General features: G+C 35.1%; 2 protein-coding genes and 1 pseudogene across 3 annotated transcripts; 1 reads left to right on the top strand and 2 right to left on the bottom strand.

The window, feature by feature from the left end:
- The first annotated feature begins 340 nt into the window (after window positions 1–340).
- On the top strand, window positions 341–1527 carry LOC108913758. 2 transcript variants are annotated; one of them, XM_018719379.2, is made up of 3 exons: window positions 341–382; window positions 517–818; window positions 1312–1527. In XM_018719379.2, exons 2-3 carry the CDS (start codon window positions 548–550, stop codon window positions 1392–1394), a joined length of 354 nt encoding a protein of 117 aa, XP_018574895.1. In that variant the 5' UTR covers window positions 341–382; window positions 517–547; the 3' UTR covers window positions 1395–1527. The 2 variants fall into 2 exon arrangements, with proteins under 2 accessions (XP_018574895.1, XP_018574894.1); XM_018719378.2 differs by lacking the exon at window positions 341–382 and having other exon boundaries at window positions 405–818.
- A 7102-nt stretch (window positions 1528–8629) lies between these two features.
- LOC108913760 (putative nuclease HARBI1) lies at window positions 8630–9871 on the bottom strand. Its single transcript, XM_018719380.2, has 5 exons — window positions 9665–9871; window positions 9349–9611; window positions 9175–9282; window positions 8835–9120; window positions 8630–8778 (listed from the first exon to the last, which is right to left on the bottom strand). Exons 1-5 carry the CDS (start codon window positions 9837–9839, stop codon window positions 8657–8659), a joined length of 954 nt encoding a protein of 317 aa, XP_018574896.2. The 5' UTR covers window positions 9840–9871; the 3' UTR covers window positions 8630–8656.
- Window positions 9872–11805: 1934 nt separating this feature from the next.
- LOC111691742 lies at window positions 11806–13271 on the bottom strand (annotated as a pseudogene).
- Between the last annotated feature and the right edge of the window lie 1638 nt (window positions 13272–14909).

The following is a 14909-nucleotide window of genomic DNA, read 5'->3' as shown; positions in this document are numbered from 1 at the left end:
TTTGTGTTTTTCTGGTCATGTCAGCGTATGTGCGTCCCGGGGTTGTGTTTGGGCGGGCCGGGGGGGGGTCATTGGGGTGGTCACCCAGGGTCAAAAAGTTGGTGTCTAGGTCTTTTGTGTTTGTCGGTCACGTCGGGTACGTAGTCAACGGCTTGCCTGAGGAGGAGATTGTCATGTCTAGCGGCTACGTCAAACCGTTTCTCCGCGTTTTGTCTTATTGTCTGTGTATCGTTTGTGTATTGTAAGTCTCGTAATATGTCAGAGTTTCTTACGTACCAGGGCGCGTCGGTTTGTGTTGGTACAAGTTGGAGAAAGAGTCTATAGATGTCGCCACATTGTTAATTTTGTTGTTTTTTTCGTTTGTTGTTCATGTTTATTGTTGGTTAGTTGTGTCTTATTTGTGTTTTTAGTGTGTTTTATTAGAATTTTATAGACAATTTTAGTACTTATACTATACTAGTTTCTGTTATAAGTTAAATATGAATTAACATTTATCAATATATTTCATATTTTTAGAGAAAACACTTTCTGTTAACATTTGGACGCAATGGTGCGATATCGCAGTTGTTCCATTAGGGGCTGTGAAGATGAGTGTTCAAGTCGACATAGTTTCCCAAATCCAAAGAAATATCCGCTTCTTTTTGAACAATGGTTGTTAGCATGTGATGATCATGATTTAAATCATATATCCCCTGAAACTATTTATCGGACGAAGAAGATATGCCATTTGCATTTTCAGAACAGTGACATTATATCGTCAGCTTTGTTGTTAAAGAAAGATGCTGTTCCTTCCGTGAATTTGCCCAAAAGAGAAATAGGTAAGACAATGTAATTAAAAATATATTAGTAGGTTTATAATTCAAGAACGTGCCTGTATTTTTAACAAATATAGTTGAATTATTATTATCTGGATAACGCTTATCCGAATATATTTTATTCAAATAGATTTAATTTTTAAATCCTCTGTTTTATTCACACTCACAAGTTTTAGTGCTGCCTTTTACATGGAAAAAAACAAATTTTAACCAAATACCATGCTAAGTGATGTTTTATTGTGGGCTAAAACAATAGGTACATTTTTAAACATATAAATGTAACAGAGCCTAAATAAAAATTTAAAATACGTATAATTGAATAATTTAAATACTCTCGATTATTTGGAATTTTGGGTCGTCTGTCATCATGCTGGTCCACATTATTCTGTATCAGGGTTCTGCTGTAATGTTTAAAAATATTTCTAAAAATAATAATTTAATTTAAGGTTGTGTACATTTATGTAAATACTTTTTATCGCACGATTTTATTTTGCAGATGCGGTACAATGTATTGAAGGAAAGGTAACTATTCCATGTCCTTCATGTAGTGCAGGGGTCTACAAGTCAGGCTGCAGTTAATTATCCGATGAAACAGTGTGAATAATCATTTAACGCATTGGTCATAAATTTTTTATCATAGACGGACAGAAAATTATTCATTTATATGACCCTCCACATCTAATAAAAGGAATTGGAAATAATTTATTAAAAAGAAATTTGATTTGGTACTCGGACGAAGGCACATTTATATCAAGGTGGTCGGATATATATGACACATACAAAATTAATAATGTGTTTGCTGAATTAAGGGCAATGCCGAAATTGACAAAAGGCCATTGAAATCCTGATAAGATCAGGAAAATGAAAGTAGCATGTGTGGTGTAATGAAGACTTTAGATATTAGAACGAGAATTGTCATTATCATTATTATTTTCATTCACATTTATTTATACAGGGTCGGAAAGTACCCATGGTTCATCTGCCGTTATGTGAGAGCGATAAAGTAAGACATAGAAATCCATGTGATAGAGAAGGTGGCTATAATGAAGGCGTCTCATAGTCACCGCCCGTTTCGCTCTTCCACAAATAAGATCCACTTCCACTTGTAATTCAGCGACCATCTTTGTTTTCATTGTTTGTCTTTTCTGTAATAGATGTCACTACTTATACAATTCCGATTTCATATTCCATTCCGATTTCATATATACAATTCGTTAACAGAGGGCAGCCTTAGATAAAGTGATGCCAGATCTACAGATTTTTTTGGAATTGGGGAAATAGGGAATTTTAACCATGTATAAGTACATCACTAATTCCTTCAATTTAAGTGCAAGAAATTTAAATATTTTAGATATTTGTAGAAATCTAGGGATTTTTTAAAGCATAATTAGCGCTTATGTATCGAATTCATCTGGCATCACTGCCTGAAAGTTCAACCTAATTCTAGCTGTACTGGTAGAAAGTAATGCATGCCTATTGTCTATTCCCTCATTTAATTAATTTGTTGTTATTATGTTGATCTATACAACGGAGGAAAAGGTGGCAATAGTTAAATGGTTTTATGCATCCCATAGTGCCGAAGAAGTCGTTGGGCGATTTGTATTTTCATTTGAAAATCGGCCAATCCCTGCGGTGAAGACGATTTATCAAATCGTTCGCAGATTTGAGACGTCGGGGTGTGTAAATAGCTGCAAAAAGTGCTATTCCAACGAACCTGCCAACGGCAGGCCATTGCCCGAGGTCAGGGTAGCACGTGAAACAGCTGTTTGCGGTATTGTGGAAACGAGTGAACCTTGTAGTAGTACACAAATCGCAGAAGAAGTTGATATGCATGAGCGAACAGTGCGAAATATTTTGAAGAGAAATGGGTATAAGTGTTACAGAGTACAAGAAACTCAAGAGCTATTTCCCTTAGACCAAACAAAACGTCTCGAGTTTTGTGAAACTATGAGGGAAAAAGTTGATTCGGACGAAAACTTTTTAAACCACATTTTGTTTACTGATTAATCATCTTTTTCTCTTCATAGGACCTACAATTCTCAAATAACTCGTTACTGGTTTACGGAAAATAAGCACTTGAGTATTCCTGTGCATTCGCAGTACCCTGAGAAGTTAAATGTTTGGGCTGGTATTTTAGGAAATTCCGTGATTGGTCTGTTTTTCATAAATGGAACCTAAATGCCGACAAATATTTAACTTTGCTTCAACTCGAAATTATTCCGGCTGTTCGAGCATTAAATATCAACTTTGAGGACGTATGGTTTCAACAAGACGGTTGTCCCGCTCACAATGCACGTCAGGTAATCGCCTTTTTGGAAGCCACATTTCCTCAGCAGGTTATTAGTACAAGAGGCACTATTCCATGGCCTCCCAGATCCCCAGATTTATCGCCCAACGACTTCTTCCTTTGGGGGCAATTAAAATAGACCATTTATGGACATTTACATGATAGACCAAGTAATTTAGTCGATTTACGGGCCCGAATTGTTGACGTCCTACATAATATTTCCCCTGAAATGCTGGGACGCGTAAGAAGCGAGTTCTATGACAGATTAGGATATTGCGAGGTACAAAGGGGGGACATTTTTGAACAACTTATTAATTAAAAACGAAAATGTTTGCTTTCTTTTTTTATTAAAAACCATAATTGTTTATTTATTTTTTATTAAAAACCATAATTTTTTATTTCTTTTTTACGGCAATAGAGTTTTTGTATTACTTTCTACCAGGCCGGCTAATAAATAAATACAAAAGAGGAAAATAGTTGCAATTATTTTCGTACACTTTTAGGTGTATGCAATAATTGTAAATAGTTAAAAGTACGTAAGAATTTGCATTGTCTTAATAATACGACACAACACACGCATCCCAAGTTCATAGACATACTGATTCTGATCTGACGAGACGACAACGACTGGTCGCTGAGTTAAAATGCAAACATTTGGGCCAATAGCATGCGCTTGTCTCCTACTTACTTGTGAAAGGGCGAAACAGGCAGTGACTATAAAACGCCTTCACTATACCCATTCTTGTCTATCGCACGGATTTCTATGACTTACTTTATCGCTCTCATGTAACGGCCGATGAACCATGGGGACTTTCCGACCCTGAATATGATCTGAGCGAATTAAACCAAACACATGGCTGTTTCAAAAATCGGGCTTAACTCGAATTTTATGGGCTTAAAACTACGTAAAAAAATTTAAGTTTTTCGCTTATATCCGAAAATAAGCTCGCAAAAATTTTTTTACGTTGCAAAATTCGCAGTGAAAAAATAACATAATAATGTCTGATCATCATATAATTACATTTTTATAAATTAAAAATAAAATGTTTTGTTTTTTTGTTTTTTTTTATAAAAAATGTTTGAAAGTTTGTCATGATCATGAAGTTTCAGAGGTAGTTTTTATATGAGTATCAACACAACGAAAAATTTAAAGCTGCGTAATAAATCACTAATGCAAGAGTTAATCAAAGATTGGTTTAGTAAAATTATTTGCTTGTAATATTTTTTTATTCACCGTGAAAGCTAATACAATATAGAAAGCACCGAAAGCTGCTCTATAATAATTTCCCTTTTTTTTTCAAAATTACTGAAATTTGTAATTTTTCCAACAAACATTTCAAAAAGTTACAGTATCAAAATTATTTCCTATTTTAAGTAGGAAGGCTGTTAGAGCTTTTAAAAGTATCTTTAATGCTTTAGTGATTTGAACGGTTTTTTGTCAAATTTACTTATTTTTTCATGGTGTCAAAAATTACTTACGTGGAAATTATTTTACAAAAACAATTTCTGAGTGATCTGTGTGGAGTGAGATTTGTTATTTAATTTTAAATTTAGCGGCGGTAGTATGCCTAAAACAAATATTAGTGGGTAGCTTAGATTTCCCTTTTCCTAATCCAAGGTGGGTATGTATATAGTTATAGAGCGTGCAAATAGATGGCGATTGTTCGTTTAACGGCTGCAGGCTGATCTCACTGGTCTTACTGTATTATCGGTAAGTCCGAGAAAAGGAAGACAATAGAAGTTGGAGAAAGTGTCAACAACAGATAGTGCTGATGCTTACCACAAAATGTTTCCGACAGTATCATTTATCTTGACTACGATCTGAGATAGAGATGGGCAATACGGATCTTTTTAATGATCCGCATGATGCGAAATGTATCGACATAAAGATCCGCATCAAAAGATCCGCATCAGGGAATCGTATTCACTGTGGATGTACAAGTACAGTTTGTACTTGTACATTTTGTAAATGTGTGGGCTTGTCGCTCACTCATTCCCGTTAAATTTTTTGCAATCATCTATAAATTCATTTTTTAGCAGAANAAATAGTTGCAATTATTTTCGTACACTTTTAGGTGTATGAAGTAATTGTAAATAGTTAAAAGTACGTAAGAATTTGCGTTGTCTTAATAATACGACACAACACACGCATCCCAAGTTCATACACATACTGAATACTGATTCTGTCTGATCTGAGGAGACGACGACCGGTTGCTCAGTTAAAATTTAGGCCAATAGCATGCGCTCGTCTCCTACTTATTTGTGGAAGGGCGAAACAGGCGGTGACTATGAAACGCCTTCACTATACCCATCCTTGTCTGTCACATGTATTTCTATGTCTTACTTTATCGCTTTCACGTAACTTTGATAGACCATCGGTATCGGTATCAATAAATATTTCAATACCAATTGCGTCCATTGCATCCATGCCCCGCTTGATCAACAGCTAAACTAAAACTAAAACAAACTGTGCTAAAACTATTCTTGACAGACAGAGCCACTGGACTTGCGACAAAGAGCGCTTTGCATAAAAACGCCGATATACTTTCGTGCTTTTTTGGAACGCGTGTCGCCAAGCGTTCTGTAAAGCCATCGCGACAGAATTGAAAACGCGAGACCAAATAAACGAGCGTAAAATGCATAAACGTAGTAACTCTGTTCAGGGTATCTTGAAACGCGACGTTTTTGTCAACTCCGCGTTGAGAGGAGAACACGCGTGCATAAAAGGGGTTTTACTGGTGGATGACGCACCTAGCGCAAAGCGCAGCGGTGTCATCGTATCACCACTACACCACCCGACGCGTGACTCGCTACAGATTCATCAGCTCAGCTCACTGCTCAGTGCTGTGACGCTGGACAATCTTGCAAAAATACAACTGTAAAAGTATCTCAAATAGTATTCTTAAGGTGCGTCCAGACCGCAGCGCAATACCGCGCAAAACGTTCGCGAACGTTGCAAAATTAAATGAACATGACTAGTTAGGACGCTTTACTGCGCACGAACGCGCGAAGTCGCACGCCTTCGAGCACGAGCAATTATGTTCCGCTTGATGTCGGTACATCAAAGACATTTGCACGTCGAACGAAGCGCAGTATGGACGTGATTATTTAAAGTTTGTAGTACGCGCGTGTAATATAGAACATGAGTGACTGGGACCATGAGAAAATTTTACGCTTAATAAATGAATATGAAGGAAAGCCTGAATTATGGGATTGTGGTAATAAAAATGACCATCTTAGAAATAAAAAACATGATGCTTGGCTTCAAATTGCCACATAAATGAAAAGCGACAGAGAATTGGTCAAAACAAAAATGACTTCTTTGTTGTCTTCGTTTCGAAGAGAACGAACAAAAATTAAAAATACAACAAAAACTGGACAAGGTATTTTTATTATAAATATAATAATTCTTATAACTAATTAAAATAGTCAATAAATTTTAGGACAGGAGGATGTTTGTCAGCAAATGGTTTGCATTTGCAAGTTTTGCATTTCTGATGAATAAGAATAAAGTAAAAGAAACTGTCAACACTGAAACTGTAACAGCCTTATTCATATACGATAATACTGTCTACTAACATCCTATTAAGATCCTACTAAGAAATTTGTATTCATAAACGGAATTAGTAAACTATTAGTCCTAGTTGGTAACTAAATTTTTAGTAGCGTGCTGGAGTATGTTTATCGGAGATAGTATAAAAAAACCGTCATCTGTCATCTCGTCTGTCTACATTTGAAGTTTGAAGTTTTCTGAAAAGTCTAACCAAGATATTTTTAGTTACAGTTATATTTTTTTTATATTTTATGTGTTATACAATGGAATTAAAAGAAAATGTAAGTAGTTATTCACATGTATACCTTGTCCAACGAGAGAATGGACTTGCTTTGCGCATTGGCGATTAGAGTGGGAGAAGTCTATAGCGAGCTACACAGGACCATTTTACATTAAATCTTAGCCGTAAACGCTTCTTCATTGTAGTAGGTTAATTAGGTGTAATAAATTTATCAGCGTCATGTAAAATAAACTATAAATATGTTTAAAATAAGTCATTTATTATTGAAAAGGTAAAAATATTAATTAAAAAAACATTTTATTATTTAAAACATAAAAAACTAGTCTGTACCGCTGCTATCAGAATCACCGGCCCTGGTAACTACTGAGCCAATTGCGCCTTGGCAGGGATTGAATAGGCGGAGTCTGACCCAAAACAAACGAGTTTTCGTTCCAGCGCAAGTCCATTCTCTCGTTGGACAAGGTATAGGTGGTTTGTGTTTATCACGTTGGGTATGTAGTCACCGGCTTGCATGAGGAGGGGATTGTCGTGTCTCGCGGCCGCGACAAAGCGCTTTTCGGCGTTTGTTCGCATTAACTGGGTGGCGTTCGTGTATTGTAAGTCGCGTAGAACGTCTGCTTTTTTACGTACTAGGGGGAGGCGGTGGCCGTGCGTAAAGCCATGTCCTCCACAGCCTGGATTGACTTTAAATGGCTTTCTGCCGCGTGTCCCCCGCCACGGAGGTGTAGGTTACCTGCTGTTAAAGTACCACTTTGAAAGCGTTCGCTTATTCCTTAGGCTAAGGGAGTTGCTAATCTTGAGTAAGGGATAGAGCTCAGCCCTGGTGATCCTCGTCCGCGCCACCATCTCCACGATGTGCGGTTTCCGCGTAAAGGTCGGGACACATATTTCCGTACCGAGTCTGCACCGAGCCCGTTCCGTAGTACGGCCGTGTAACGGCGATGAATTGTACCGTGTAATCATATGGCATAGTCTTAACATTCCCGCACCGCGCTCGGGCGCCGACACCGATCCACGTCCGCACCGTGCGGGAGTAGTTTCGTTTTAATTTTTGACGGAGACGGTGCGGTCTCGGGCTAGACGTTCCGCACTTATTTTTCATTTACCATGGAAACGCTAATTGAAGAAGTCAGAAACTTTCCACCGTTGTATGATCAGACTAACGAAAAATACAGGAATGCCGAATATAAGGATGAGGTGTGGAAGAAAAAATTGCGGCAGAATTGAACACAAAATGTAAGACGAACTAATAAATATATNACAAATTTTGTTGGAATAGAAGAAAATGTGGAGATAGATTTGATAAATAATGAGACGAAAGATGGGGACTTTATTGTTAATCCTGAAACTGGTTGTTTGGAAGATATATATGAAGAAACCATAGTCGTATCAAATCAAATTAAAGAGACCAAGTTTTTGAAAAATAGCCTTGGTGAGCCAAGTATACCTAGTAAACACGCAAAAGCAAAGCCAATGACAGAATATGAAAACCAATTGTTAGCTTTAAACAAATTAAGAATAGAACAGATGATGAAACGATCTGCAGAGATGCACAAGGTGAAAATGGAAAACGAGAGAGGAAGTATCACGAGGAACGGTTGCGAATGCTACAGACAAATGAATGCAGATGCAATAGAGAAAATTAATATTTATAATTACTGTTAATAAATATATAAAACTCTAATATGTAATAATAAACTGTTTTGTTGTATTTATTTTCAATAAATATACATTTTCAAATATTTCAATATGTTTAACAATTAATTAAAATAACGTTGAATATATTGTCTCCTAAATATATTTCCTTGAGCATTATCTTCTACTTCTACTCTGAAATCCTCAGCGTCTGGGTGTTCATCATCATTATCATCATCTGATAAATCTAAAAATGTTATGAATGGTATAATGTAGATGTATTATGTATAAAAGAAATATTACCTTGACGTTCGTTTTCTAATTTATCATTAATAATTATATTGTGTACATTAGCTGCTGCGACAATTGCAGCTTTTGTTGTTTCCAACTTTAAATTTAGACCATTGAAAAAGCACCTAAATTTGTTTTTCCAAATACCAAACAACCTCTCAACAACATTCCTTGTCGAACAATGTGCTCTATTATATCTATTTTCAGCATTTGTAACTGGATTTAACACAGGTGTCAACAAATATCTGGTTGATGCATATCCATTGTCACCCAGTAATATGCCTGTAGTATCACCTGCCTTTAAGATATCACTATAATAATAATTATATAAAATTAAGTATAATTTATCTACCTGAAATCTTCTCTTCAACGAAGACTCTTTCCAGATACGTGAATCATGCGTACTACCCCGCCATCGTTCTACAATGTCTCTAATTCTGCATTTGCTATCACTAACGACCTAAAAAATGAAAATAATATACATATGAATGAATAAGACAAATGTTATTATTTAATTTTCTTATACCTGTACATTAAGCGAATAATATCCCTTACGGTTTATAAACAAAACGGGATAGTCACCTCCTGGATTTTTTATATTTATGTGAGTGCAATCAATTGCACCGACAATTCTTGGGCAACCTGCTATTCGATAAAAATCTGCTTTAATACTCTGCTGTTCATCATAGTCCGGAAACGAAATAAATCTTTCTCTATGTCTGGCTATAGCAACTACAACTCGTTTTGCTATTTTACTTAATGAAGGTTGTGAAATGCCATGATGATCAGCTGCAAACAAAAAAACTGTATTTATATAACTAGATACTACATAAACTACTTACCAATTTCTGTTCCGTATGCACCTTTAGCTAGATATCTTAACGTAGCAAGAACCTGTATATCTGTGTTTATGGGTAATCCCCTGTTATTTTCAAAATTACCTAATTCTTCCTCTACTAATTGTATGATAAACCGAGCAGTTTCTTTCCTCATTCTGTACCTGTTTTTAAAATGCATATCATCATATTTAACAAAAGGATTTTGTCTTGGCAAGTAAACTTTTGGATATCTATTTATTATATTGGCTTCTTCAGCTTCATTCCCTTCTTCCTTCACATCCAGTAATCCTAAATCTTTCATAATAACAAGAACAAGTTGAAATTGTACAAAGAATAAAGTTGATATGATGCACGTATGTCACGTCAAGTTAAAGTGAGGTTAAAATACATAAAAATGTTTCCAAGTAGGTCGAATGAACTACGGAATCCGTAAATATGCCGCATTGCCAAATATTTCTGTCGTTGAAAATGCAATTAACAAGTAACTACTAAAATTTCAACTATGAATACGAACTGCATAATAGCTTCTTAGTAGCTATTAAGTAATAGATTATTAGTATTATAATAAGTAGGTCTTTATAAATAAGGCTGTAAGTATTTAAGTATATTTTTGGCAAAAATATTTAAAAAATATGTAGAATGATGTGTTTTTTTTTAACTGCATCTGCACTATCCCTTTTTTATATTTTATATAGTATAATAATTAGCAGGACACGTGAAATTGTTTTATTTGAATTTTTAAATATTTTACTATAAGCTGCCAAAGCTTCACTACAATCCATCCAGTAAATGATAAGTTCGAAATGAAATTGTAAACCTATGTTTTCATCATGTAAAATACACTGAAATGGAGGACTTAAGATAATTTTATGTAGTGTATTGAATTGCTAATAGAATTAGCTTTCAAATGAAGTGTCACACTCTACAATACGTAACAGTTGTTTCTCCCGCTTGAGGGCGCTTAAATAAGAATTAAGGCAATCAGCAATCATATTTCTATTATTAGAAATTTCAACATTTGCATNTCAAACGAAGTGTCACACTCTACAATACGTAACAGTTGTTTCTCCCGCTTGAGGGCGCTTAAATAAGAATTAAGGCAATCAGCAATCATATTTCTATTATTAGAAATTTCAACATTTACATTTCATAGGTAATGACTGACTACCTGAATTTATTAAGGGATTTATCCGGTAATCCGCCCTTTTAATATCTTCTATTCGTGTTACTTGGATGTAGATCCAATTGTTTAGTCGGGAAAAACAGATTGCTTTATTGTCGGATCTTAACTATAACTTAAAATGTACAGGGTGATGATAACAATATTTATTTCAGAATAAAATTAATGTGTTCGAGACTTTCTCGAACAATTACCTTTTCAATGATATCCCATAGGACCCCTCTTGTTATTTTAAAAAATTGAGGGGGTGGCTATTACATTGAGGGGATGAAAGGGACGGCAGATTTTTGAATGTTATAAAATTCGTTAATTAAAATGAAAATCGTCGTGTCGGCAGTCATTTTTTACTTGATCAATAAACATTTTATTGAATTAGTTTACCTTTACGTTCAAACTGTATCATTTTTATTAAAGCAATAAGCACATTTTTTATGCATAATCATTTTGCCAAACTACACTTCCATTATTCATAAAGTATGCAGCTATTTCACTTCTAATTTCTTGAGCACCGTTACTCGATTTCCTTGGAACCTTCCTCACAGAAAGGAATGATTCACTTGGGGGTTGTTCTTGTCGCCAACTTCCTTGAATTAATTCCCCATTCTCTTCATAGTCCAGTGTTCATCTAGGAGTGTACATATTACGTGAAATATTACTTTGTCTTAGGAAATTATGTAAGTAAAGGGTAGTTAATACAACAAGTGCTGCTTTATTTGGTTCTAGTAACATTGGTTTTCTTAACACTCGGAAAACAGCAGATGCAATTCCAAAGGCATTTTCAACCACTCTTCGTGCTCTTGATAGTCTATAATTGAAAATTATTTCCAAAGAACCTTTTTTATGTAAACCTGCATATGGTTTCATGAGATGTTCGTGTAGTGCAAATGCATCATCACCGAGAATAACATATGGTATAATCTTTTGCTGCCCTGGAAGAATTGCTGCTTCAGGAAATGCCAAACTGTTATCTTCTATTTTTTTTCCATAATAAATTCTTTTTGAAGACTCCTCCATTGGAAATACGTCCCTGACATCCAATATCCGCAAATACAAAATTATAATTTGTATCTACTAATGCGAACAATACAATACTAAATAATGATTTGTAATTGAAGTATTCGCTGCCGCTACCTACAGGAGCCTGCAAAACTACATGTTTTCCATCTATTGCACCTAGGCAGTGTGAAAAATTCCACTGCTGGTCAAACTCACTCGAAATTTCTAACTATTTATCTGCGGTAGACGGCGTCTGTAACAAATCAAAGAATAAATGCCACTTATTCAAACAAAAAATTTCATTTATACAGTATCATTGTTTTTATTCTAGGGTTCAAATATTGGAAATGAAATTGAAGCCGTAAGCGGTGGTGAATCAGAGGTGGACGTTTCAAAAGAAGCAGAATCCACAAACGATGTAACTGCGGATTTGGAAGAAGAATTAACGCTGAAACAAAAGACCAAAGAGACACCAACTCGCAAACTATTTACATTTCCAAGGAAACAAACATTAAAAAAAAGTGTGCAGCAGGAAGATCCGAGAGTAGCTGCTGCATATGACATTCTTAAAAATGTGTCGAATACTCCAAAGGATGAATGTTTTACTTTTGGTCAACATATTGCCATCAAACTACAAAAATTTGATAACAGAGTTCGCTCTATTGCGATGCATCTAATGAACAATGTTATTTTTGACGCTGAGATAGGGAAATATAATAATTACCGGAAAACATCTGTTGAGACACACTTTCAATCAAGAATGCCGAATATAGATGCATCATCACCATCACTATATGCTCAGGAATCATCATCTTCATCATATGTTCATATTCCATCACCTAGTTATTCTGCTCTTATCTCAATCTTATCAATACAATCAGACAGAGATTTCAGAGACACAAACTCCTTTGCAAGATTATCTACATACTTTCGATGTTAACACTTAAGCGTATTCAGTATCAGTGATTTAGGATTAAAAATAAAATGTTTTCTTACCTTAATGTAGTCTTCTAATACTTCTGTCAATGCCTTACAAACTTCAATAATTATTGTAGAGATACTTTGCTTAGATATTTTAAAAGTATACATTAAGCTAGTGTATGAGTCTCCAGTGGCTAAAAACCGAAGCACCAGAGCTAGTCTTTCCTTGATAGGGATAGCCAACCTAAAATTGGTATTTTCTTTCTGAATTTTAGGACCAATAAGATTTAGTATCATCTCAAAATCACTAGAAGACAAACGACAGAAATTTTTAAATTATCCAGTATTTTCAATTGCTAGGTCACACAGCAAATCACTGCCACTGTATATATTTCTACTATGAAATATACGTGTCATCCAGTAACGTCTCTTCACTCTTCTCTTTTTCTTTTTTGTTAATGTATCACACAAAATGATAAAAGCAGCAACTGCAATTTTAGAGTCGTCGTTCATGCTGAAGTAATCACGTCGCGCATTACTGCAAAACTGGAACCTCGGCAAACACGATCATTTTTAATAAATGTTGCAGCAGTTTAGACGTTTAACGCGCATCTGTGTAGGAACGTTCGCGAACGTTCTGCACGGTATTGCGCTGCGGTCTGGACGCACCTTTAAATGATAATTTAAATTACAAAAACTGAATTGAATAACAAGAACACTATATTTTTACATAATTTATATTTGTTATCTTTTTTATAGTTAGTATTTTGAGAATTACCTATTTTTTTTTGATGTTTTTATGTTTTAAATTTTATTTTGAACCAAAGAAGGTTCTAGTTAATTATAAGTATAAAAGAATTATTATTTTGTTTCTGTTTTTCAATGAAAGTTAAAAATTAAAATGCATAATTTTTCACATAACTGCAATTAAAAATTTTAAATAATGCAGGCGTCGTCTACACCTCTCGTACTCGCTTCATTATATTTACACCGAACCATCGAGTCCTTAAATTGAAACTATACTATATTTTATACAACACGCAGAGACAGTGACAAACATATGATGATAGTCCCCCCAACCCCCAAGTATATATTCCATTTTATCATAATAATAGTCATGTTATTTCATGTCACGCTATTTTTCGTCCTATAATATTATTTTCAAAGGTATTACTCCTAATATAACGTTTTAACATTATTTTGGTAGATCGGATATACATATTATACTGTGTTCTTTTCTTCTCAAATTCCTGGTTTTGTAAATAGCCAATAGAGGAGTTGAATCTTTTGAAGTGATGACGTGTTTCGTTCGGCTTTGTCTGCTGGGGCACGGCGCATGACTATGTGTTTGACTCAAAAGTATGAGTGCGCCGTGCGGTGTCGCGGTGTCGGTGTAACTCAATTGCGTTAACGCAATAACTTTGGTATCAGCGCTATTACACAACGCAGAAGGGTAAACTGGTCCATAGTGGGAATTTCACTCTCCTGGCAATTTTGTCGTCGCGGTAGAGCTATGTTTCAGTGTGTGTGCTATCATAACAGTGCCGCCTTTGAATCTCTTGTTGGTTTTTCAATTGGTACGGTGCGTTTCGATATTTTGGAAATTCAGGTTAGTGATCAGCTGAAAATTTTTATTTCCATGTTCAGTTTTTTTCGAATAATCCGCCGAAATGTATCCTTTTTAACAAGAATTTGGTATGGATATCTAAAACATACATAACCTCAATATTGTCTTATTCTGTTTATACCTAGCTCTACCACTTTGATAAAATTTTTGGTCATTTGTATTTTGATGCACCATGGTCCATAGTGGGAAAAAATAAGCGGTCCATACTGGGATATGATAACATAATGAGGTCCATGCTGAAATATGCTACAACATGCTAAAAATTTTCATTCTTTGCAGAATTGAATATGCCGAGACATCCAAGATCCCAACTGTCAGCAGTTTTTGAAAAAAGCAGAGAGGATCATAAAGTTTATGCAAGATCTATGCATTCTGCAGTGAAAGATGTTGTAGAAAATCAAATGACATTGATGAGTGCATTCAAAAAGCATGGTGTAAGCAAGTCACTTTACAGCGGAAAGTGAAGAAGTTCAAATTAGCTAATGAAGAAAATACAAATGATTTTAAATTCGGACGAAGCCATG

Source organism: Anoplophora glabripennis, unplaced genomic scaffold, assembly GCF_000390285.2.
Source record: "Anoplophora glabripennis isolate ALB-LARVAE unplaced genomic scaffold, Agla_2.0 scaffold192, whole genome shotgun sequence".
In the NCBI taxonomy this organism is placed as follows: domain Eukaryota; kingdom Metazoa; phylum Arthropoda; class Insecta; order Coleoptera; family Cerambycidae; genus Anoplophora; species Anoplophora glabripennis.
Note: the sequence above shows the minus strand (reverse complement) of the source record. Positions and strands in the feature narration are given on the sequence as shown.